General features: G+C 47.1%; 1 protein-coding gene across 1 annotated transcript in view; it reads right to left on the bottom strand.

The window, feature by feature from the left end:
- The window catches only part of LOC101520095 (tubulin-specific chaperone cofactor E-like protein), a 162,311-nt gene that overhangs the window by 44,086 nt on the left and 95,915 nt on the right, over positions 1-22,310 (bottom strand). The window contains exons 11-17 of the mRNA XM_036493823.2: positions 21,467-21,604; positions 20,989-21,154; positions 16,737-17,149; positions 10,306-10,876; positions 7,859-8,451; positions 6,188-6,761; positions 353-954 (exon numbers count right to left, since the gene is read on the bottom strand). Of these exons, the coding sequence (XP_036349716.2) occupies positions 353-954; positions 6,188-6,761; positions 7,859-8,451; positions 10,306-10,876; positions 16,737-17,149; positions 20,989-21,154; positions 21,467-21,604 (3,057 nt within the window). The remainder of the gene's footprint in view (positions 1-352; positions 955-6,187; positions 6,762-7,858; positions 8,452-10,305; positions 10,877-16,736; positions 17,150-20,988; positions 21,155-21,466; positions 21,605-22,310) is intronic.

The raw sequence follows: 22,310 nt of genomic DNA, 5'->3' as shown, positions 1-22,310 counted from the left end.
ATTCTGATCTCTGAGGGGGTGGATTGAAGCAATACCACTACTTAGAGAATCCTAGGCTACGCCCTGCTCCAATGCAACAGGTATCATATCTAGAGCCAACTCTGATGCCAATTTAGTGCCTGAGATTCGGGCAATCTTCTTCCTCTTTTAGCCTCAGTTTCCTTATCTGAGATAAGGTGACCGAAATAACCCCAGGGTCTCTCTCTCTCTCTCTGTTTTATCAGACTGGAATTTCCTTGGATTCAGTTGCAGCATGTCTAGCCTACCCAGGCTCCCTTTCCACCTCGACTCCTCTCCCCTCACCTCTGCCCCACTGTGACTCCCTTCTTCAGATCAGCCAGTGGCTACTTACCAGCACAGTGTGCTTGTAGGCCCGATGAATCACAATGCTGTAGCCAAATACAGACACATCCACCTGCTTCACCCACAATGCCAATGATGGGTCTCGGTCTTCATTTTTTGCTGTGACCGTGAATTTGGGGAAAGAGTCTGAACTTGGCCTGCTTCCTGTGGTGCACAGGATGAGTGGGCAGCTGGTCTGGAAGTCAAACGGGTATCCATCAAAGGTAAGATAGTGTCCATAGCCTGAGACAATGCAGGAGGCGTCAGTGCGGGGCTGACAGTAGTACAGACTGTCCCCTTCCATGCAGTATTCATCATCCTTACAGGGGATGGTCTCACAATGGACACTGTTGTCTGTGCCATTGCAATAGCAGAAAATCTGGCAGTCCTGGTCCACCCAAAAAGTCTCATTGGTAGCAAGTTGGTGCCCCTCAAAGCTGCAGCCACACTCACTCCGGGGAACACACTGGTTGCCTTGCAGAGCATAGCCCTCGTCACACTGACACCCCTCAGAGCAGCTGTCCACACAGATGGGCCCCAAGGCCAGGGTTTCACAGGTCTCTGTACATGTCATACACTCCTCAAAGTGGCTGTTCTCTGGACATTCGAGAGCTGTGGTGGGCAAGAAGACAGACATCAGAGAGGGGCAAGGGGCAGACTCTGTGTGTGTGTGTGTGTGTGTGTCTGTGTGTGTGTGTGTGTGTGTGTGTGTAGTTGCATGTGTATAGCACAGCAAGCACCATGAATGCTGTGTGGTTGGAACCACCAGCATCCTCATCTGGCAGGGAGAATGATTTGAGTGTAGTGAACCCTTCTCTGCCACGCTCTACCAGTACACTCAGTTTTCCATGTGAAAGATTGCAAGTCAATGAGCAGGTGCTAAGTACCTGTGTACCTCAGTTCAAGAGCCTGCAATGTAGACTTTATTTTACCGTTTTCCCTACATTATGAGAGAGGAAATTGCAGTTAAGTGATTTAACTCAGCTATTAAGCACCAGAGAAAGATGCAGTGTTGCAAAGGGCAAGTGCTTCCTGGGTCATGGAGCCTGAACTAGGCCCTAAACTCGGGCATGTTATTTAACATCTCTGAGCTGCAAGGGAATCTTTCATTCAGCAGGAACCATATTCACCCGGCAGCATTGTTCTGAGGATTCATCATCCAACATGAGGCCTTACAGTCTGAATACACAGAACTCTGTATGCCGCCTTTGCTTCTTCCCATTGCACAGGGACGCATTGTGAGGGTGTCTTTACTCTGTAAACTGGCTCAGTGTGTTGGCCTTTGTCCTCGTTTCTCTGTTCCTAGTGCCCTCTCATCTCCTGCACCTCCCTACCATCATCCACCCATGGTCATCTGTGCCAGCTTCACTTGAATTCTTTCCTCTGCCTCAATGGTCCTCTGCAATGCCACTTCCCACACATCCTTCAAGATTCATTTCACAGGCAGTGCAATGGCTCAATGGGCTAATTCTCCACTTGCAAGTGCAGCATCCCACATGGGCACTGGTTTGTGTCTTGACTGCTCCACTTCCCATTCAGTTACCTGGTTGTGATCTGGGAAAGCAGTGAAGGATGGCTCCTAGCCTTGGGACATTGCACCCACATGGAAAACCCAGAGGAAGCTCCTGGCTTCTGGCTCCTGACTTCGGATTGGCTCAGCTCCAGGCACTGCAGCCATTTAGAGAGTGAAGCAGAAGATGGAAGATCTTTCTCTCCATCTCTCCTAATCTCTGTAAATCTGCCTTTCCAATGAAAATAAATATTTTTTCAAAAATTTATTTCAAATTGTACTTGCATCCTGAAATCTTCTTTGATAGATCAAGTCTATTTGTCAAAAAGCATAGCCCTTAAGCTGGCAACAGCATGTACTGCTCAACATGGAGTTCTGGGTATGCCTCCCACTCCTCTCTCCCATGGAGGCCAATTGCTTTGTGAAACTGGCAGGGATCAAATCCTGGAGCACAGGAGAAATTTATTGCAAGTCTGTGTAACCTGCAGATCTGCAAAAGTGCTTACCATCTTCTAGGAAAGTAAGATTTTTGCCCTTAAAACTTTCTCTTATACATACCATCATGCCTTAATAGTGTTTTACAATTCAAGGACACAAAGGACACTACAAAGAAATAAATTGTGTGGCAATAATAGCTCTGCCCACCAGTCCCGACTCAATAGTTCTGTACTGTGTACTGGAAGACAATCTCTTCTCCCTCTGGGCAAAATGACTATCTCCTTTCCCCTTAACTACAATGCCATACTGTGTTGGAGTTGAAGGCTAGTTTAGCATGGGTTATATATGTCTGTACAGAGGGATTTTCACATTTGTCTCTAAATTACGACTGTGGTAACACTGACTGCAGGTTTATAGTGATAGCAAATAACATGACTTATTTAAATGTCTCTCATTTTATGACTTATTGTGTTGTCTGAATTAGTCTGAAAGTCTGGAACATGCAGACACAGAGCAATGAAACTTCCTCCAGCCCCTGAAATGCCTCTGTAAAATTACTTAATTGGACAGCCTAGCTCTATCAACTGGAGGGGTGGTTAAATATATCTGAAAAGCAGTGGTTGTCCCACTCTAGGTTCAAACGAGGCTGTGTTTCTGATGGACAGCTGTTGCCCAATCTGCTTACTCTGCAAGACCCTGACCAGATAATTCTTCGTACCTGGAGACTCGGTTATTCAAGTGTTGATGTATCCATCTGCACCAGACCCATGTATGTAAAGTCCAGATAAAACACCCTAGAGGGATGTCTCAGGTGTAAAGCTGGCCTCCCACTTGAAGGCTTCCAATCATTCTCTAGAACAGGCACTTGCAAGCTTTTCCTCCAGCTTTGCTTGCCCAGCATAGTGAGGATCTCTTCTCAACAGCAGAAAGAGCAATAGCATTGTGCTACTCTAATCGGGCATGCATGGTGCCACTAAAACTGTGCTCCAGGCAGTGCAAAGAAAAATTCAGAAACAGGTCTGGCTGAGATAGAGTTAGTACTCTTAAGAGACGGCACTGCCATGACCTGGCAAAAAAAACAGATTTGACGCCCTGGCTTTGATCTAGGTTCCCAGTGGTAAGCATAGGGCTAGACTGGGAGCCATGTTCTGGTCTAGACAAGACTACAGCATACATTGGTACAGTGTGGGCTGGGGCTGGGTGCGTTGGACTTGGCTAGACACTAGCACCCTCTGGTGCTCATGAGGACCAGGGTAGGTATAGAACGGGCTAGGCTAGGTTTTTGCCCCTGATGAGCCAGGTATGAGCTGTGTCTGCATGTGGACCAGCCTTGGCTGGGCTGTGATATACAACAACAATAACCAGAATGGGTTGAAGGTCGGTCAGGAAAAGCCATTGTTCCTGCTAGATCAGGAGGTGAACTGAGTAGGGCTGGCCCATGGACCCACTGTGTGTGTGAGATCTGACATTGGGAATGGTTCTGATGGAGGAGCCTGGGAAATTCCTCTGGCAGGACACAATGTATACAGATGAGCACAAGAACCATGACAGGGAGCAGCCCAGACCTAAGGAACAGTACCCAGTGGCATATATTTGGTGCAGGTCAGGGGTGAACCAGGCAGGGCCAGTTCACATTACCCACTGGCAAATCCAAGCACCAGAAATGAGTGTGGGTCGGGCCAGGCCCAGTTGCAACGTACACCAGCACACATTATGGTTTGGATTGGGTGCCAGCTGGGCTGGGCTAGGCTTTAGCCCCCACTAACCTGAGCTGGAATTGGGGATGGGCCAGTCCGGGCTAGGCTATAGAACCCACTGACAAAAGCTGAGGTGAGGCAGGCCATGCCACACCAGGCCACGGCTCCCAACCAGCACACACAAGACCCGGGGAGGGGGGAGTAAATCTAGGGGAAATGTGGAGGGCTCCCCTATTGGAACACCACTCCCACTGGAGTGCCTGAGTTGGGATGGGGGTAAACCAAACTGGGCAGAACTACAACATCTGTGGGCCTCATGTGAGCTAGATCAGGCAAAAGCCTGGATGGGTTGATGGCTCCTACTGGTGCAAGCATAAATCAGAGTGGGTGAGGGTCGGTGGGGCTTTGCTGCAGCATCAGCTGCAAGACCTGACCAGCTGGTAGATGCTGGCACTGGGGACTAATTCTGTCAAGCTAAACTGCAGAACCACCTGGAAAGTGCATGATCCGGGAGTGGGCCCAGGAGGGAAATAGTGGGCACCTCCCTCTCAGGTTAGCACTCCCACCGAAGAGCATGAAAACCAGGACTGGGGCAGACGTGGCTGGACAGAACAGCACCCACCAGCATGTGTGGGCTGGATAGAGGGCCTGGTTGGGTTCAACCAGGCTTCAATGTTGACATGTAGGAGAGCTGAATGGGATGTGGGACAGACTGGACCAGTCTGCTGTACATACTGGCAAGTATGGGAACTAGGGCAGGGGGCAGGCCTAGTGGGGGTCAGTGTAGGTTTCCCCAACTAAGCTGCAGCTCCCACTGGTTTTCGTGAGGGCCTAGTGTGTGGTGAGCAGAATCGGGATAGACTGTAACACCCATTGATTCATGTGGAAGATGGGGCTGGAAACAGAACTGACACAGCAATTGCAACTACCCACATACGCCTAAGCTGATTGGGGTGACAGACTGTGCCAGACCCTGTACTGACATGTACATATAAGAATCAGATTTGGGATCCCCTCAGATGAAGTTTCTTTGAGGATCCTTCCAACTGAACTGCTGATCTCAGAACACCAACCATGAAGAGAAGTAGATTCCTTGGTCTGACCATGGAGTGCAAATGTCAAAGCTGAGCCTCTCAGGAGGCTCAGATGGAACAGTAGACAGCAAATCCACGCGTACGTGGAGGATACGGCCGTCTATTGGAACCTGCAGAGGACACCTGGTGTTACAAAAGGATGGAGGACAGAACAAATCGGTATCTACCCCAGCCATGTGTTGGCAGTGAAAATCTGGGCTAACAGAGACTCTAAAGTAGACTGTGTCAGCCAGTGGATTCTGGAGAGATTTCATTGTGCTTGGAATGGTGGGACTGGCAGCAACTCAGAACTGTTGGACTATCAAAACCACTTGAGCAGGACCCTCAGAGCATGCCCCATGTTGGGGACCTTGGGTGGATTGAAGGCTGGTGGGGCTTCTCCCTTTATTCTCCCTTGACCTCAGATTCAGGAAAAAAAAATAATGTGGAAACAATGGTCTTACCCACATTCTTGTAGCCCTTGACCCTTTGTGTAAAGATTATCAAAATTTAAAAAAATAGATTCGATATGGGGACAGGGGAGAGAAGTGATAATCCTGCATCCAGTGAAACACACTGAAAAGCTGGGTATAAAGGCAGGTATAGAAATTGGATAAACCAGGAACAGGACAAGAGGATGCTGGGAAGTGGAGCGAAAAGGATTGTGAAAGTATTAGAATGTCTCATTAGATGTGGTGGTCAACCGAAACCACGGAGACTCTGCCTCTGCTGGTTACTGTTCCCAGGATCCTCGCTTTAGGATTCTGTTTTTCCTTCTCTCTTTCAAACAAATGCTTTGTTTTAAATAACAGCATAGTAATTATGTATGACTTACACACATCCTCCACATATTTTAAATCATCTCTAGATTATATCTAATGCAATATAGTTATTATATTGTGTTGGTTCAGAAATAATGACAAGAAAAATTCTGCCATGTTTAGTACAGTTTCAAATTAACATTTTGAAAATACTATTTTCAAACTACAGTTGGTTGAATCCCATAGACGCAGAACCTAAAGATAGAGAGGGCCAACTGTAAGCAGTACAATCCCATCAGAGGCATAGTGTGGCATCAATTCCTCCCCCGATGGGGCACCTCCCCCGACAGCACAGCCTGAACTTACGACAGAAGTCGTAGGTGCGCCAGGGGCCCACTTCCACATCAGCATTCTTGCAAGCGCTGGCGTACCGGGCCACCGAGTCACAGAGTTCTGATTCATTACCTCCACTCTGGCAGAGGCGGAAAAGGCAGGTGCGGTAGTAGGCAGTGACATTGACCACACCGTGACACTCCAGAAAGGAGCTGTTGGAGGGGTCATTGATGATGCCACACCTGGAGCGGCTCCGATAGAACTTGAGCAGTTCCGAGTCATTGTTGCAGGCCTTCAACAGGTCCCCACACTCGCCATTGCAGATCTCCTCAAAAGTTGTCCAGCTTTCCAGGAACACCGCCAGGTTGTCTGTGCACTTGCCATTGGGGAGGCAGAACTCGTCACTGGCATTTGCGTTGAAGAAGCCACACAAGCCCCCAGTGCAGTTGAAGTAGGTGGTAGACAGCCGGATGTACAACAGGCCTATGTCTGAGTACTGTACTGTCACCACACCCTTGGACTCCACTGTTGTACTGTTCTTGTCTCGGTAAATGTCCAGCTTCCCAGAAGGATGGAAAAAAGGTAATTCCACTTCATGACCATTCAACTGAAAAAAAAGAAAAAGCAAAGCATTATCATTAATTACAGAGACACACAGTTCCCACCACTTCCTAGGTTGTTCTGTCCCGTGATTAACAGCATTTTGAGAAAAAGCAAAAAACTGTTGTTCGATGGGAAGCACTCAGATATAAACTATGTTGTCAAGCATTTCTAGCTTTCATCTGTTAATCTCATTTGGCCTTAATTTGTGTGTTGAAAACCCTAAGCAAATTAAGCAAAACTGAAATGTGAACAGTAATCATTGCAGAGGTTTTCTTTTTGCTGCCCAACATCTCCATTTCAGTGGCTTCTCCCAGACAGCTCCCCTTCTACTCTACCTTTCTGGCCCCTCTTTTACCGTTCAATGCTCCGTCTTCCCATACTCCAGCATACCCTATGATGAGCCAATTGTGTATCACCTATCTAGCTCTCACTACTCCTTTGATAAGTTAGTCTCTACCACACACCCACCCACCAATACCTAGCCCTTTGGGAAAGAAGGAATTGTAGCAGATGATTTCTAAGATTCTTTGTAGAACTGTGCTCTACCTGCATGGGTGCCTAACAACAGGCATTTTAGAACAGATCCAAGAGGTGAAAACACCCCATGCATGACCCCACGTGGATTGCCAGTCACTGGAAGAAGTTAGTTTAATACAAAGTTTAAGAGCACAGACAGTGGAGCCAGGCTGCAGGAGCTTGAATCCTACTTCGTGGCTGTGTGTCCCTGTGGACGTGACTTTAACTTCTCTGCGTCTCAGTTTTCTCATATGTTATAGTGAGGATACGATCTTGTATAATAAGCTCAAGTGTGACACGGCTTATGGAGGACTTGGGATAGCTCTCTTGGCACTCAGGAAGTGCTCCACCAGTATTTGCCATGAGGGAGAGCTACTCATGCTCTATCTAACTGGGAAAATTCCAGCATCATTCCATGTCTCCGTGGCAGAACCTTATTCCAGGCACATGCTCCCGTTTCAAAGCCATTTCCTTCTTGGAATCCACTCCTGGGCAGAGGCAGATGGGCACACCTGTAGAGAATGGCAAGCTGCTTCAAATGACGAGATTCATCCGAAAACCCTCAAAGGGAGCGAGAATTCTTACCTTGACTTCCGAAGCCCCAACTCCTCCGATCTTGACCTCCTGGTCAGCCACAAGGATCCGGAGGCCTCGCAGCCAAGCAGGCCCTGCATCAGGTTTTTTCTTGTTAATATCGATCTCCAGGTAGTCTGGTCGCTCCGGGCAGGTCTTCAAGAGGGTGTAAGAAAACTCAGAGGGAAAAGCATAGGCGGCCCCATCAAAGGTGTGCAGCACCTGGTTCTGGCTGAGCAAACACACGGTCTCCCGCTTCGGGAAGCAGCCCTGGTAGCCGTCCTCCACCGCGCACACCTCCCCGCTGCGGCAGGTCTTGTTGAAGCAGTAGACGTCACCGCCTTCCTCACACAGGCACTGCACTGTGCAGTTGGCCGTGGCCCAGAAGAACTCCCCCATGGAATAGTAGTGGCCGTCAAAGTCACAGCCGCACTTGTGCAGTGGGACGCACTGACTGGTGCTGAGCACGAAGCCCTCGTTACACTCGCAGCCCTCTGTGCATGGTGTGGCGCAGTTCTGAGAAGCTGTCAGGTCCGAGCATGTGTCCGGACAACTGCTGGTACACACGGAATAGTGGCTGAAGCTCGGGCACTGCACCGTAGACACTGACGCGGGGAAAGGAAGAAGAGTGTGGTCACAAGGTGAATGGACCCCCGAGTGGCAGGGGCCAAGCATCCAATGAGCACAGGCCCCAGGAGGAAAGAAGACTCCTTCTGGATGATTTAATTCTGAGAGTGAGGGTCAAGCTGAGACTCAAGGTGAATCGGAAAAAGCCAGCTCTGTTACATTCCTATGACTACTGAGAACCTGAACTGCATTTGAATATAATCATCTTGACTGAAGGTAAACTTTGGTTGCTATCTAATTTGACAAGACCCAGTATGGGTTTCTTACTTGTTAATCTGCAATCATCAGCATGTTCTATAGTCTTCTACTGATGAATATATCAGTTGATCTGGGTTAGAAGAACATTGCCCTTTCCCAGGAGGAAATAAATCCAGCTTCAGGGAAAATGGAAAATGCAGCTGCTAGAGGCGTAACTTGGAAAATACGAAATTTCCAAGTGACAGGTATTTAAAATACACAAGAGGAACCAAGGGAGAACTACGGAGATGAATTCTCTAGAGCATTAAGATAGAAGAAAGAACCCCTGCTATCTGCAAAGATTGTGTGCCTATTCCTCCAGAAGAATGGATAAGGATTAGAAACCTTTTGAATGACTTTCTTGCCTTAAATAAGAACATCCAAGCCCACACAAATGTCTGAATCCAACAGGCAGAGCTCAGTACACCAGCTTTCTAAATAAAATAGAATTCATCCACTAGCATCCGAGAAGGGATAGAAATGTAGAAGATGGCAAAGTAGTACCATTAGAAAAAAAATACGTAGCTATTAGAGGGACAATTTTACTTAGGTGATTTGGATGCTCTTGGAGTCTATAAGGATCAAAGAGAAGCCATGTTCAATTGCACCTTGAAATGTGATATGGCTGCTCTGGGCATAATAAAGGCTGTTCAATCCCACAGCCAGAAAAATACACTATGGTTCAGTAGCTTGACCAATATATTAAGATTTGAATCTGATACGTGGTGATTTTATGTGAATCAAACCTATAGTTACAGAGGAAAATATTTCCTCTGGTGTTGCACTTTAAAGATAGTGTTAAATCTTCTCACCTCCACAGCACACTCAAATGTGTGGGTTATAATTTTATGTTTACTCATGTAGAGAAAACCAAAGAAATTGTTTGCATTTTATTTGGGTCATTGTAAAATTTTAGATAAACAAGAAAAGCAGATTGAAACAACGGTGAAGGAGGAACTGGTATGAGAACTAACGGATAATAAAATGGGTAGTCCAAAGGTGGAATTCAAAATAGCCTGTGATTCCCCCAGAGTTGGGGCTTTTCCTAATGATTCCTTGCACTTCAGAAAAAGGAAATTCTGAACTAGTGGACTGCGTTCCTTTCTGCAGCCCTCGCTTCAAACAGCAACAGTGGATCAGTGAAGGATATAACCCCTAAAGAGTCAGAAAGTCAGGAGTAAAGAACCAAGAGCAATGGCTGGAACTTCCACCTGCAAGGTGGATTATTTTCCCAGAGTCTAATTTTTGTCACCAAAGCCAACATCTGCATTACTCAGCAGCCACAAATGTTGCTCCTCCTGGAACCTCCTCATTCAGTTCTGGGTTGCCATCCCTGCTATGGGGCCTTCCTCTAGCCGAGTGCACCCTGCACACCTTGCCTATTTTATTAACAGATTCTTATTTCCTGTTTGCAATCTTGGGTAGGAGAGAAGAATGAAGATCCCACCATCATTCATTGTTTAATTTTGTGTAATATCTCAGCCTTATCCCACTCTCAGTACAGGAGTCTTACCCAAGACATTTGGAGGATCCCTGGAACCCAATCCCTGCCCCCTACACAAGAGGTCTTTAACCAGGATGGGATGCTAGCTTACCACACCCAGTCTGGATTCGCCAGTCTCCAATTGGGATGCCAAGGGCTTGGCACACAAGTGCGTAGGCTTGGATGGCTTGACAGAGAAGTGTGCCATTGTCCCTCACACTGCACAGGTCATAAACGCAGCTGTGCACAAAGGCTGTGGGGTCCACAACAGTGCCACACTCCCACAGGGGGCCATCTGTCTTGTTGAGGAAACCACAGTAGTCGGAGCCAAAGTAGAGGGCTTCTGTGGCGGCATCGCACTGGGTGCAGTTGTCCACGCAGCCCGAGTCGCATTTCCAGTCAGCATGGTAGACACGCCAGCTCTCTCCCAGATCCAGCACAGACATGGCTGGCCTCCCGTCTGGGCGGAGGAAGTCATCCAGTGGGTTTTTATTGTAGTTCCCACAGAGCCCACAGGTGGAGTTTATGTAGGATCCTGGGATGGAGATGGATGCGTAGTGCTGGCCATCAAATGTCACTAAGAGTCCAAAATCTGTTTCCACAGCAGTAGACATGCCACTTGGGTAGATTTTCACCGCCCCCAAGTCTAAGGTGACGGGCAAAGAAGTCACTAGGTCATTAACCTGCCAACAACAGTAACAGCAGAGGGCAGATGAGCAGGTACTGCAGACAATGGATTCCAGCAGAAGTCAGGAAAAGAAGGCAAAGCAATTCAACGTTCCAGAGAGAATGGCCACCCAAAATGTCCAGGCTCCAGTGGGCTTACCTCTTACCAAGGCAATACCCTAGGGGAGTATTTTTAATAGCAGTTGGTTGCAGACAGGGCCTGAGCACTGTGCATTTGAGTTGAGATTTCTGGTGTCACTGCAGGCTCCTCCTGTCAGCCCTTCCTAGCTGTCTCTAAGCTAGCCTCAAGTTTTCTCTCGCAAGACAGTCAGCTGGTGTTTCCTCCAGATAGCCATCCTTTCACGTCTCAGCTTAGCCACAACTCTTCCATGAATCCCTCACTACCTTCAGCCTTCCATGATCCTCCAGCCAGCAGAAGTATGTGCTGCATCAATGGAACACAGCTTTACACTTTGTGTGTTTTTACCCTGCCCCTTCCTGGCAGGAGGACTGACTCAGCCATTCAGCAACAAGTTTGAACACCTGCTGAGTACCAAGCACTATGTCAGGAACTGAGAAATAAAGGCTTTTGAAAAATTAATTGGCCCTGCCCCTCAAGGAGCTCTCTGCCTGCCAAAGAAGAGAGACACTGATAAATATGTAGTGTCCTGTTTTAAATGCGAATCAATAGGTGATGTAATTGGAGAACAGTAAAGGAGCACTTAATCCTGCCTAGGGGAGTCACAGAAGGCTTTTACAGGCAGTAAAGTCTGACCTGGGTCTTCAGACATAAACATAAGTGTCCAAAGGAAGAGAGAAGAGCAGGGGTTAGCAGCAGCTACATGAGGTTGGGGAGCAATGACCCAGGTTCCTGATTGCAGAGGGCAGGGGGACTGGGGATGAACTGGAGACCCAGGGAGATTATTCATTCCACCAGTGCTGAGCGGAGTTCCCAGATGTGGGGATTATCAACAAGAGAATGAGACAGAAGTCCTTGCTCGTGGAATTTATACATTAGCTGGGGAAGCCAAGAACAAACAAAGTAGATGAATAAAATATGAAGTTACATCAGATTATTTTACATAGCAAAATAAATCAGGGACTATGGGACAAAAGCGCCAAGAAAAAACGACTTCTGCTTTTCAACAGGGAAGGGATAGCACAGCCGCTGTGCTAAGTTGTTCAGCGGTTAAGTGGTGCTGCGGATGCCACATTCCTTGCAGGTTCAAGTCTTGTCTCCTCTGCTTCTGAGCCAGGTTTATGCTAACATGCCTGAGAGCACTGGAAGATGGCTGCAGTACATGGGGCTCTGCTACCCATGCGGCAGATGCAGAGGGATCCCTGGCTCCTGGCTTCAACCTGATCCTTTACTAGCTGTTATATACATTTGAGAAGTAAACCAAGAGTTTTTTCTCTCTCTCTCTCTCTCTCCTCTCTCTCTTTCTTTCAAGTGGAAGAAAATAAATATTCTCAATAACAATTTAAAAATACAGAAGGGGACATTTTGAGACAGTAACCAAGGCTTAGGTAGAGGGGACAGCAAGCCCTTGGGTGGGAACTGGACAGTGTGCTCCTGGGAGCACAAGGGCCAGCATGGCTGGAACCGAGAGGTGAGACAGGGCAGAGGTGGACAGTGTCAGAGAAAGAATAGTAGTCCGTCAGCCAGCCTAAGGACCTTGGCTTTGACTCCTAGCAGGACAGAATGCCGAGGAGATGTTAGGAGTACGGATTGAGAGGATCTGGCCTCTGCTTCAAAGACTCACTGGCTTCTGTATTGAGAACAGATCTTGGAGGGCCTTTGAAGCCTTGTTAAAAACAAAACAACAAAACAAAACAATACTTGGATTTCTATTCTGGAGGGAATGACATTGTAAGATCTGCATTTTATAAAGCCTCTTCTGGCCAGTGTGAAGGACTTATTGAAGTAAGTCAAGGTTATGTGCAAAGAAACCAGACCAGCAAATGCAGCAGGAAGAGTCCAGGGAGCGATAACGGTGAGGAGCTAAGCTCAGTGCAGAAATGAGGAGTGGGGGATGAGCTGTGCAGCCCGCTCAACTTGCCATAGTGGTTTTGTGGTGGGCAGGAACTCCTATTTAGCTCATAGAAGTAGGGGACTTGATAAGCCTTCCAACAGATAGGGTCCATTTGGCTTGCCACACTTACCATACCAGGCACCTACAAATACATTCATGGACTGGGATGAAGTGAACAATCCCAGAACGTTTCTCTGAGGGCTTGATCATAAGTGCACTTAAATTTCCAGGCTACCTTGGACCCATACTGGTGTCCAGCACATGGAAAGGTCAATGGTCTTACTTGCTACCATGGTTGCCACTTTCCCAGTGGTCCAGGAGCTAAGATGGCTGGCGCTCAGAGCACTGCATCCACAGTTACCATGACAGATGTCACACGCAGCACTCTGTCCCCAGAGATTAGTCATTGGCCTTCACCAGAATGGCCCTTAGCGGTCCACGCACGGCGACATGGGCTTATTTCACCTTGCACCTCAAAACTCTTCCAGTCTCTGCCCATTCCTCAATCCTGGTGTGGCTACCATGTTTTTAAGTATTTGTTCAGACAGAGTCCCCTCCACCCCCCCACCAACTCCTAGTACCAATCTCCTGTCAGTCTTTTTGGCTTGCTGTAACAAAACACCATAAACGGGTAGCTTAGAAACAACAGAAACTTATTTCTTACAGTTCTGAAGACTGAGAAGTCCAGGATGAAGACATTAGTGGATTTGGTGCCTTGAAAGGACCAGCTTTCTGGTTCACAGATGGCACCATCTCACATGGTGGCAGCAACAAACAAGCTTGTCTATTTTGTAAGGGCACTAGTTCCTTTCACGAGGACTCCACCCTCAGGACTACCCAAGTTCCCCATGTAAAACCATCACCTTGAGGGTTAGGATTCCAAAACCTTGGGAGACACAAACATTCAGAGCATAGGAATGGGAGAAGGGAACATGAAAGAGGAGACTTGAGGAAGAAAGAATCCTCAGAGGACTAGAAATGGAGAGGAAAACCCAAGGAGTTGGCTAATTGTCATTATCACCTAACATGAAGATTAGCCTACAGGGGTGAGAAAGGCCAACCTTTAAGGCAGGTCAATTAGCAAGAATACTGAACAAGTGCTATCCACTGTTCTGTGTTAGAATGTGGGAAGCTAAGTCTCTCCATGTTTGGTGTGATGTTAAATGCCAAATACATCCATGCCCGAGCAAAGCTTTATGTGTCCCAAAGAAGACACACATATGGGATATTCTGCCTCTGAGTGTCCCTCTGTTCTGTCCCATTCTAGCTGACTATACAACTGGGTTGCCTGGAGTTGCCAATAATGTTCCCCTGGACACCTTCCTTCCTGGCAGCGTGTGCTCTCCCTTGCATTCTCATCATAGATCATAAAGTCAGTGGAGTAGGAGCTTCTGGAGAAGTCCTTCTCCCCCTCCCACCCCCATTCCTACTTCTGCTTGCATTCTCTAAGCCAGTCCTTAGCCCTTCTTACAATTGAGAAAACAGGATTGGAGCTGGTGTCCCTTGCAGGTAGGTGTCCAGGCCTGCCTCCCACCAGACTGTAAAGCCATCTTTTCTCCTTGGCTCCCAGTTGTCCCTATGGCAGCATCAAATGGATGCAAATACATCTGCGGGGGCAGTCCAGATGCCTCAACCCCTAGACATTGCTGTCCCCATCTGACTGATGGAGACACTGAAACACATGAATGTCACTCAGCTGTCAGGATTCACTCAGGGATGGGAAAAGTCCCAGCCCGGAATCTGGAATCTGAGCTTTTACCTCACCATGTGCCAGTTGACTGTGGCACCTTTGTCCTTGAAGCAGACAAAAATGACTTGGGTTCATGCAGGGGAGATATAAGAAAGTAGGTGTTATTTAAAGCAAATACTAATATATAGCAGCATTTTGTTATCCTAGCTTTCTTTGGGACCAATTAGCATAGAAAATCCCAAACTGTTGGTTATTTGAGAGTAGTTCAGTGTGGGAAAATCCATAAACAGAACCCAGCTCCCAATTCCAGCCTACAGAAACAGGCTAGGAGGAAGGGAGGAGGTCTATGGATCGGCAAAACAGCTCTCAGTTGCCATTCCCAGCCTGACACAATGTGACTGGAGAAGTCAGTTCCCTCCCAGGCACCCCGGACTCTTTGTTGCTCCCCAGCCCTCTCCTGCCTGTCCCCATGTCACCCTGAGTAGGACCTCTGCTGTCCATGAAGCCACTCTCCCCAGCAGAGCAGGTGTATTCAAAGATACTTGGAAACCATTTGCCAAAGAAAAAGGAAGCCATTGTTAGCTTGCAGTTGGAGTCACATAACCTTTTCTTTCTGAAACATTTACATTCACAGCCACAGCTCCTGTCACTACAGAAAATTGAGGAATTCGTGCCCTACGCCTGGACGATGGAACACAGCCACGCAAAATTAGCAGAGCTGCTGGGCCTGAAAGAAATGACAGTGTCCCTTTCTTTCTAAAATAAATACCCCCCAAAATCTGTGTGAGTGAAAAAGAATTTTAATCAAAATGGAAAGCAGGAATAAAGCAGGAAGCTTTCTCCAGTGCTGATATCAAACCTATCCTCCCCATAATTCAGGCAAGTCGAGGAAAGCTGGTGAACATGTTCCTAGCCTGAAATGCTAGCTTCTATCTAAACGGATAAGTATAGTGCTCACCAACACAATATAAATTTAAATTGGAAGAACTCCAAATTTCTGTACCCGAAATCTTAGCTTGATTTGATATACAGAGCTATCCCTAGAGAGACTAACCAAATAACAAGTAAATTGGCATTTCAGCTGCAGTAATAGCTTACTTTCCTAATTATGAGACTGATAAGCTACACAGACCTAAGAAAGGCAGAGCCAGAAAAAGTAGAATTAGTTCCCTGGTCCTGGCTTTTGTTGGACATGCTACATCAATTAAAACTACAGCACATTTTTTTTAAAGAGAGAAATCCCTGCCTCAGCATTGGTTCTGGTTGGTGATCTTGGCAATGACCTCCATGCCTGGGGATTAAGGACTTCAAGGGTTGTAGTGATCAACCCCATGTGGTCCTGGTAATTATTGCCTGAATAAATACATTGTTTGCAACAAGGTCTTTGTTAACATTATGAAAATTGGGGCCTCCACCAATTGAGTAATTGCTAGCGGCTTTTGGCATGTGCGCACTCTCTCTCTCTCTCTCTCTCTCTCTCGCCAACATTCCTGCTTGAAATGCAGGTGGACAAGGACAGGAATCATTTGCATACACTAAACAGGCCAGCAGAGACCCATGTTTCTCTCCATTATTCCAGGCAGGGATGGGAGATTCTGATAGAGGATGTCTAGACAAAGCTTTCATGGGACTTTCCTATCCACAGCCTCAAACAGGAAGTCAGTCTGATAGACCAGGTGCCGATGCAGGGAGTCCTCAGGAGACATCAACCAGGGCGAAAGAATTTCTAGATGTGAAGCAATACTCTTGGGCCAACAGTGTGAGGTGGAGTGAGGGGGACTCATCCAAGACTGTACTGAATTATGGGTTCATGCTTCAGGTTTGCACCATCACCAACAAAGCCAGGTCCGTGGGAAACGAAGCTTCCCTTTTGGGTTACTTCTGAGCTGTGTGCATGTCTCCCAGCGTTCATGAGGACAATGGAACTCTAAATGTGCTTCAAAAAATAATAATAAAAAACATGTTGTGGGACAGGTTAAGACAGCTAGCTCCTCATACAAGTCTAATCGAGTCTAGTTAAGCATTCTGCAAGACATTCCTCACACAGGAAGACTCTTGCATCCTTTCGGTACTTAGAAGAAATCACAGCAGAACCAGTAGAAGCAGGGATGTACAACTTCTCTATCTCTCCCTGAAGGATGGAGAGGGCCTCACCTTGACTTTGCCGTAGCTCCCTTTGGGGATGAGGATCTTGTAGCCGTTCACTTCCACAGAGAGTTCCTTCACCCAGGAGACTGCAGAGCCCCCACGGTGTTCATTCTTTGCCTCCACACTGAAGAAGGGAAGGGTGGAAGTCTGCAAACACTGCCGGGCCAGGAGGTAGGCACAGGAGCCTTGGAAGTGGAAGAGGAAGCCATCAAAGGTGTGGTAGTGTGGCTCCCCAAACACCACGCATGTGCTGGTCTCCACTGGGCTGCAGTAGAAGAATTTGCCTTTGGGTTCGCACACCTCATAGGGACTACAGGAGGCCTCCTGGCAGTAGATCTCATTGTTGAAGTCCAGACAGCGGCACTTGACGGTGCAATTCAGATCATCCCAAAACACCTCCCCTCGCCGAAGGAACTGTCCTGGGGAATAATGACATCAGAGCCAACATTTATTGAGCACTCATCCTTCGTGCCAGACACTGGGTTAAATGGCTCACTTCCATTACAGGAGGTCCCTGCAGGACAGGTGTTGTCAGCACATTAGACAAGCCAGGAAACTGAGACTCAAGAGCAATACATTTATCCATCACCACTCATCGGAAGCCAGATTCCAAGACAGTCTGTCTGAATCAGGTCTAAGCTCCTGAACTTAGCTCCATGGTTGATAGGTAAACCCATCCCAAGGAAAGGTACAGGGAATTTGGAGTCATTCAGCAAGGGTGTTCTGAAATAAGACCCAATTTACCCAAGTAACTGAGCAATCCTGGATGTTTACTAGCTCATGTGGTCAATCAAAAGACATTTGTTAGGGGCCAAAAAAGGTCAACAGCACATATCAAGCATCAGAGGCACAAATATAAATCCAAAGCTCCCTGGCAAGATTCTGGAAAGGGCAGACCACTTGCTTGGCCACATTCAATGTCTTGTAAATCCTGCAGATGCTGCTCAGGCAGAGCTTAAACAAAGGGTCTTATCTCCCTCTGTCAGCCCTGTCCAAGTCCGTCACTCCTCTTTCTTTATCCCTTGGACACACTTCACGACAGAGTCTAGGTTGGGAGGAGAAGAGTGAGGTGGGGAGAGGGGAGTAGCTTTAAAAGGAATATCAACTTATAAATATTCATTAATTAGTTGGTAGTTGTTCTGACTTTAAAACTACTAGGGGCTGGTGGTGTAGTAGATTAAAACCTCTTCCTGTGGCCTTAGCATACTAAATGGGAGTTTGTTCAAGTTCCAGCTGCTTCACCTCCAATCCAGTTCCCTATAATGAGCCCAGAAAATAGCAGAGGATGGCCAAACTGCTTAGGCCCCTGATACCTACATGAGAGACCCAGAAGAAGCTCTTGGATCCTGGCTTAGGATCAGCCCAACTCTAGCCATTGTAAGTATTTGGGGTGTAAACCAGCAGATGGGAAATCTCTGTCTCTCCTTCTCTATTTTTAAAATAAATAAATAAATCTAAAACTGAGTTTCTAAATAAATAATCTCCTTTACCTACCACAAAAATAAAAAAAGACTTTGCAATTTGCCAGCTGCTAGCATCAACTACCAATCACCAATTGAATTAGAAACTCATGGCTATTGAAAGTTGGGGTCAAGAGGACAGAGCAGTGACCAAATGGTCACAATTAGCTCCTAAGAAAACTGACCCAGCATCCATGTGTTCCATTTTTCCTAACCTGCGAAATACGAACAGGGCTGTTCCCCATCCCTGCCTCATGAGGAATGGGAGTGCTGCTACTTGTTGGCAATGCTGACAGAGATAAAGGCACTATCAAACCAAGAGTATCTGAAAAGGAAAGTGCCAAAGACACAGCTTTAGAAATGCAACCACTGCCGTGCATCAGCATGGAAAGGATTTGAAAAGGATTGGTTAAGACTGCTCAGGGTTTTAGACCTCAGTGTAACTGGTGACTAGCACAGGGCTGTGAGGCAGAAGGCATGACTGCCACCTCAGTCCTATTCAGATCCATCCAACAGGACCATGTCTCAACAGCCAATGATGTTTTTTGCCTGTTAAGAACAGAGCTTCAACATGAGATAATAGATTTATTCATATTCCCACTAGATCACATGCAGCAGCCCTGAAAACAGGCCCTCAGTCCTCCACACACACATTGGCACTAATTCAGAGCTGCATGTATTATAACAGCCTCTACTCAGTATCATTTCCAGCCTCTACTTTTTCAGGATTCCAATAAACGATAGGAAAATACCCTCAAATGCAAGAGGTTTAGACCCAAAGGTAGACTCTCTGAGATGATTCTGTTTGTGAAATGATGGTATAATAAACAGAACTGCTTCCCCTGCCCTAACCCAGGACAAATCACAATCTCATTAGATTGACCCGTGTCCGGTGGCATAGGAAAATGCTCAGCAGTCTGGAGAAAGGTATTGAATTTGTCCGCTATTGGAAACCCAAGCCCATAATTTAGGGGGAGGTTGAAGTGAGCACTCTGTACAGAGCTGGCATCTGATCAGCCCCATGGTTCTGTTAAGCCAGTAGTTCCCATTGTCACCAACTTCATTCCCAGGACTTGAGTGACAGACTGTCACTGGGCATCAAAGTGACATGTACACGGCAGGTCAGCTGTGTGATGTTAGAAATAAAGGGAGGCAGTGTTCATGTCATAGTTTGTAACTTACCAGGACCCTTGCGCAGGCTACAGGAGGAAGGAGATAGTGTGGTGTGGGGTTGATATCACTCACAGACCTTAAATGAAGCTGTATTTATACTTCTGAGGGGAGGAGGACATCATCACAGAAATCCTAGTGAGCTTTGCTACTGTATTCTCTCCTATCCAGTTTAATAGCAGATAAACTCCTATATTTGTTATTCTGAATACGGCAGACTCCACTAAGCCTGCAGAGGTGAAGAATGCCCACACAGCTCATCTTCACACATGACCTTTCCTTAGAGCAGAGGCAGAGTCTAATAAGTCTGCCCACAGTGCAGGAAATGGGAGCACAGAGCATGGGCATTTCAGATCACGTGAACATAGCTTTTCCTGTACATTAAACAAGCTGAAGCTGAGCCAAGAGTGAAGCCTCAGGCTTCTCAGGGCTGCCAAAGCATGCAGGGCATCTGAGGAGAGGAAGAAACCTCAACCTCCAGTCCAAACTCTCTTAGAGATCTGGAACAGCAGGGTTTTTCCTTTATACTTCTGCGGCATCCTGCACTCATGGCTGTGACCAGACTCCATCTGTTATGTCTTCAGGTCTCCTGGGATTGTCTCTTTTACCATAGTGCTGTTACGGAGACTAAAGCATCCTCAACTCTAGTTCAAAACAGAGTGGCTGGCATCTCACTGGGGCTCCCAAAATGTTCCTAGGGGAAATTCAATTGCTGAATGGGTAGGTGAGTAGATGGGTCGGAAGAGATGAATGAGTGGGAACATGTATGGCTGATTGGATAGGTGGATGGGTGGAAGGGTAGGGGTGAGTATGTGCTTGGATGAATCGACCGGTGGATCAATTCCTACTTATTACTACGTCCTTTCCTGCAAGCCAAAAATACTGACGGTAATCCTGTTTCCAAAATGCTTCTAGACACGTATGAAATAAGAAATCTATAAATGAGGATGAGCCTGTGAGCACCTAGTGCTATTCTGCACATCCAAAGAGGTTTTGATGGTTCAAGAAGACTCTAGACTTTGGGTGTCATTGTAAAGGAAGCCCACTCAATCACAGCATGTTGACAGAGACCTAGTGCCAGCCTGGATCCCCCCCAAGTTCCTGTGTGTTTGGCTGCTGCGGGGAGGATGTCAGAAGAACTTACCCTAAAGACAATGCTACTGTTTCTTTCTCTTTCTCGTACTAGCAAAAACTAATTCACCCACTCCTGTGGATTTACAAAGTGCAGATGGCAGAGCAAGAGTAAAAATGAAAAGAAAAACTTGCAGAGAGGTGGAGATTGGGGAAGGGGGGTGGGGAGAGATGACTACAACAGGAGGGCTCCCTTCTGTCCCTCCTGCTGAGACGTCATTCAAGGGCCTGGTCCGCTATGCAGTTGTTCAGGATGGATCACTGCATTTACACCCCAGGCAGGGGTTTCTCCAGCCACTGTGGAGCAAGTGCAGATTCCAGCTCCAGTGTGATGAATGTGCATGCTAAAATTACCTTGATCTCCATTACCCAGCTGAGAGATGTCAAAAGAGTAAGGCATCAGGAACAAGTCCGCCCCCATGGCTGCAAAGCTCGCCTGTCAATCTAAACCAAACAAACCCTACCTTGTTCTGGAGAAGAAAGAAAAAATGCTGTACCCCTAGAAGTGCAGCCGTTGGCTGGGTCAATTTCCTTTCCGTCAACTTTAAATGCCCAGCGGCCTGGAACATTGACGTTTGTGGTCTCTTGGATATTCACAATCTCAGGGGTTCTTGACCCTGGGAGGCTGAAGAAATTGGTGAGGTTTCCACCATTAAATCCTGCCTGGAATAGGAAATGGAGAAAAAATGTTTGAGCAAATCACACCCTCCTTGGCTAGCTGGCCCAATCACCTCATTTCCTGGAGTCTTGGGTGCTCCCATTGCAGATAACAAAATCCTGTCTGGTTCATCCCACCACTGAGTTAAACTATTAAAGATGGGTAAGACTAGCCCCTTAATGCACCTGCCAGATCAAACAAGCTTCTCTAGGTAGGAGCTGCTGGCAGGATTCCCTCCAGGGTGCTGCATAACAGAAGCAGAGCACAGTAATTCAAATCTGCAGGAGATTGGGAAGCGTTGGGAGGGCACTGCCTACCTGAGCCATCACTCCACCAAGACCTGTCAGTGGGTCCCCGCCGCTTGCTGTCCCAGTGGTCCAGTTGATTTCGTAGTAATTGAAGAGTGTGAATGTATAGGAGCCATCAGACACCAGGACGGCTTGGAAGGTGTTCACCTGCAGGAGTGGGAGGGATGGTCTCATAACTCATGGTCCTTGAATCCTGAGAGGCATCTCCTCTTCCCCTGTGCCTCCCCACTCCCTAAGCACCCTGAGCTGCTCTGCAGACAGTCCTCACCCTCTGCTTTCTCTCTGAATTTGTTCCTGCCTCTAGTGGGAAAAGCAAAACTTGTGGAATTGTGCTGTTAAAAAAAATCCCCTGAGATAAACCTAGGGTCTAACTCAGCCAGCCCCTGCTCATAATCTCCAGTTTACACCACAGAGAATTCACGCTGTTATGTGATAACACAAGAACACCTATAGATGGCAGCACGAGAATAAACTATAGGCAACATTTCCCCCGGGCCCAGGATGCAAATACCTGTTCCCACAGCTGGGTGGGTGCCCAGGTCACAACGGCAGGCAGTGGGACTAGAGTGATACTGTGCATTGTGCTTTGGCCATTTCTGGAAAACACTGATGTTCGCAGAAGTCTTCCTCTTTTAAAAAGGAAGTTGGGAAGTGATTTTAAAAAGCACTTTGCAAGAGAAATCACTCTTGTAATTGAGCATTTATGTGCCACTTTTATATCTGCAAAACTCTCAGCATTCATCCACACCTCAGCCCCACATAAAATGGGCAATTTTCCTTTGGTGGGGATATGTGGGGGCTACAATTTCTGTCTTAGAGCTAAGGGCCAAGGGAGATAAGGACCCAGGAATGG

The sequence above is a fragment of the Ochotona princeps genome, chromosome 4, assembly GCF_030435755.1.
Source record: "Ochotona princeps isolate mOchPri1 chromosome 4, mOchPri1.hap1, whole genome shotgun sequence".
Classification (NCBI taxonomy): Eukaryota; Metazoa; Chordata; class Mammalia; order Lagomorpha; family Ochotonidae; genus Ochotona; species Ochotona princeps.
This window is presented reverse-complemented; position numbering and strand designations above follow the sequence as displayed.